At 43.2% G+C, this 336-nt stretch overlaps 2 protein-coding genes across 2 annotated transcripts in view; both read left to right on the top strand.

The window, feature by feature from the left end:
* The window catches only part of LOC107643157 (cytochrome c), a 15,404-nt gene that overhangs the window by 6,351 nt on the left and 8,717 nt on the right, over nt 1–336 (top strand). The gene's annotated exons all lie outside the window — the stretch shown is intronic.
* Nucleotides 31–336, top strand: part of LOC107643156 (protein phosphatase methylesterase 1) — a 6,655-nt gene continuing 6,349 nt past the window's right edge. Inside the window, exon 1 of the mRNA XM_016346730.2 lies at nt 31–305. Coding sequence (XP_016202216.1) covers nt 187–305 — 119 coding nt within the window. The 5' untranslated portion in view covers nt 31–186. The remainder of the gene's footprint in view (nt 306–336) is intronic.

Here is a 336-nt window from a genome sequence, read left to right as displayed (position 1 = left end):
CTCTTTTAAATTTTTGTCTAGTAACAAATAGAAGATATGATCGGATTCGTACATGTGTGATGTCAGAAGAGGGAAGACATGGCGAAGTGAAAGCACATTTGATATCAGACTCATACTCTCTGCTAAAAAGAAAAGCTTGCAGATCGACACAACAAAGAGAAAGAGAAAAAGAAAAGAGAGAGAGCGATGGATTCCTCTGAATCTCACATGGCTACCCTCCCTGAAGATGACGCTGACTCCGATCATCCCCAACAAACTTCCCCCTCAGCTTTCGATTCCGTTCCTCAACGCCCTCCCTCAAATAAGTAACCTTCTCTCTCTCTCTCTCTCTCTCTC

Source organism: Arachis ipaensis, chromosome B05 (genome assembly GCF_000816755.2).
Source record: "Arachis ipaensis cultivar K30076 chromosome B05, Araip1.1, whole genome shotgun sequence".
Lineage (NCBI taxonomy): Eukaryota > Viridiplantae > Streptophyta > Magnoliopsida > Fabales > Fabaceae > Arachis > Arachis ipaensis.
This window is presented reverse-complemented; position numbering and strand designations above follow the sequence as displayed.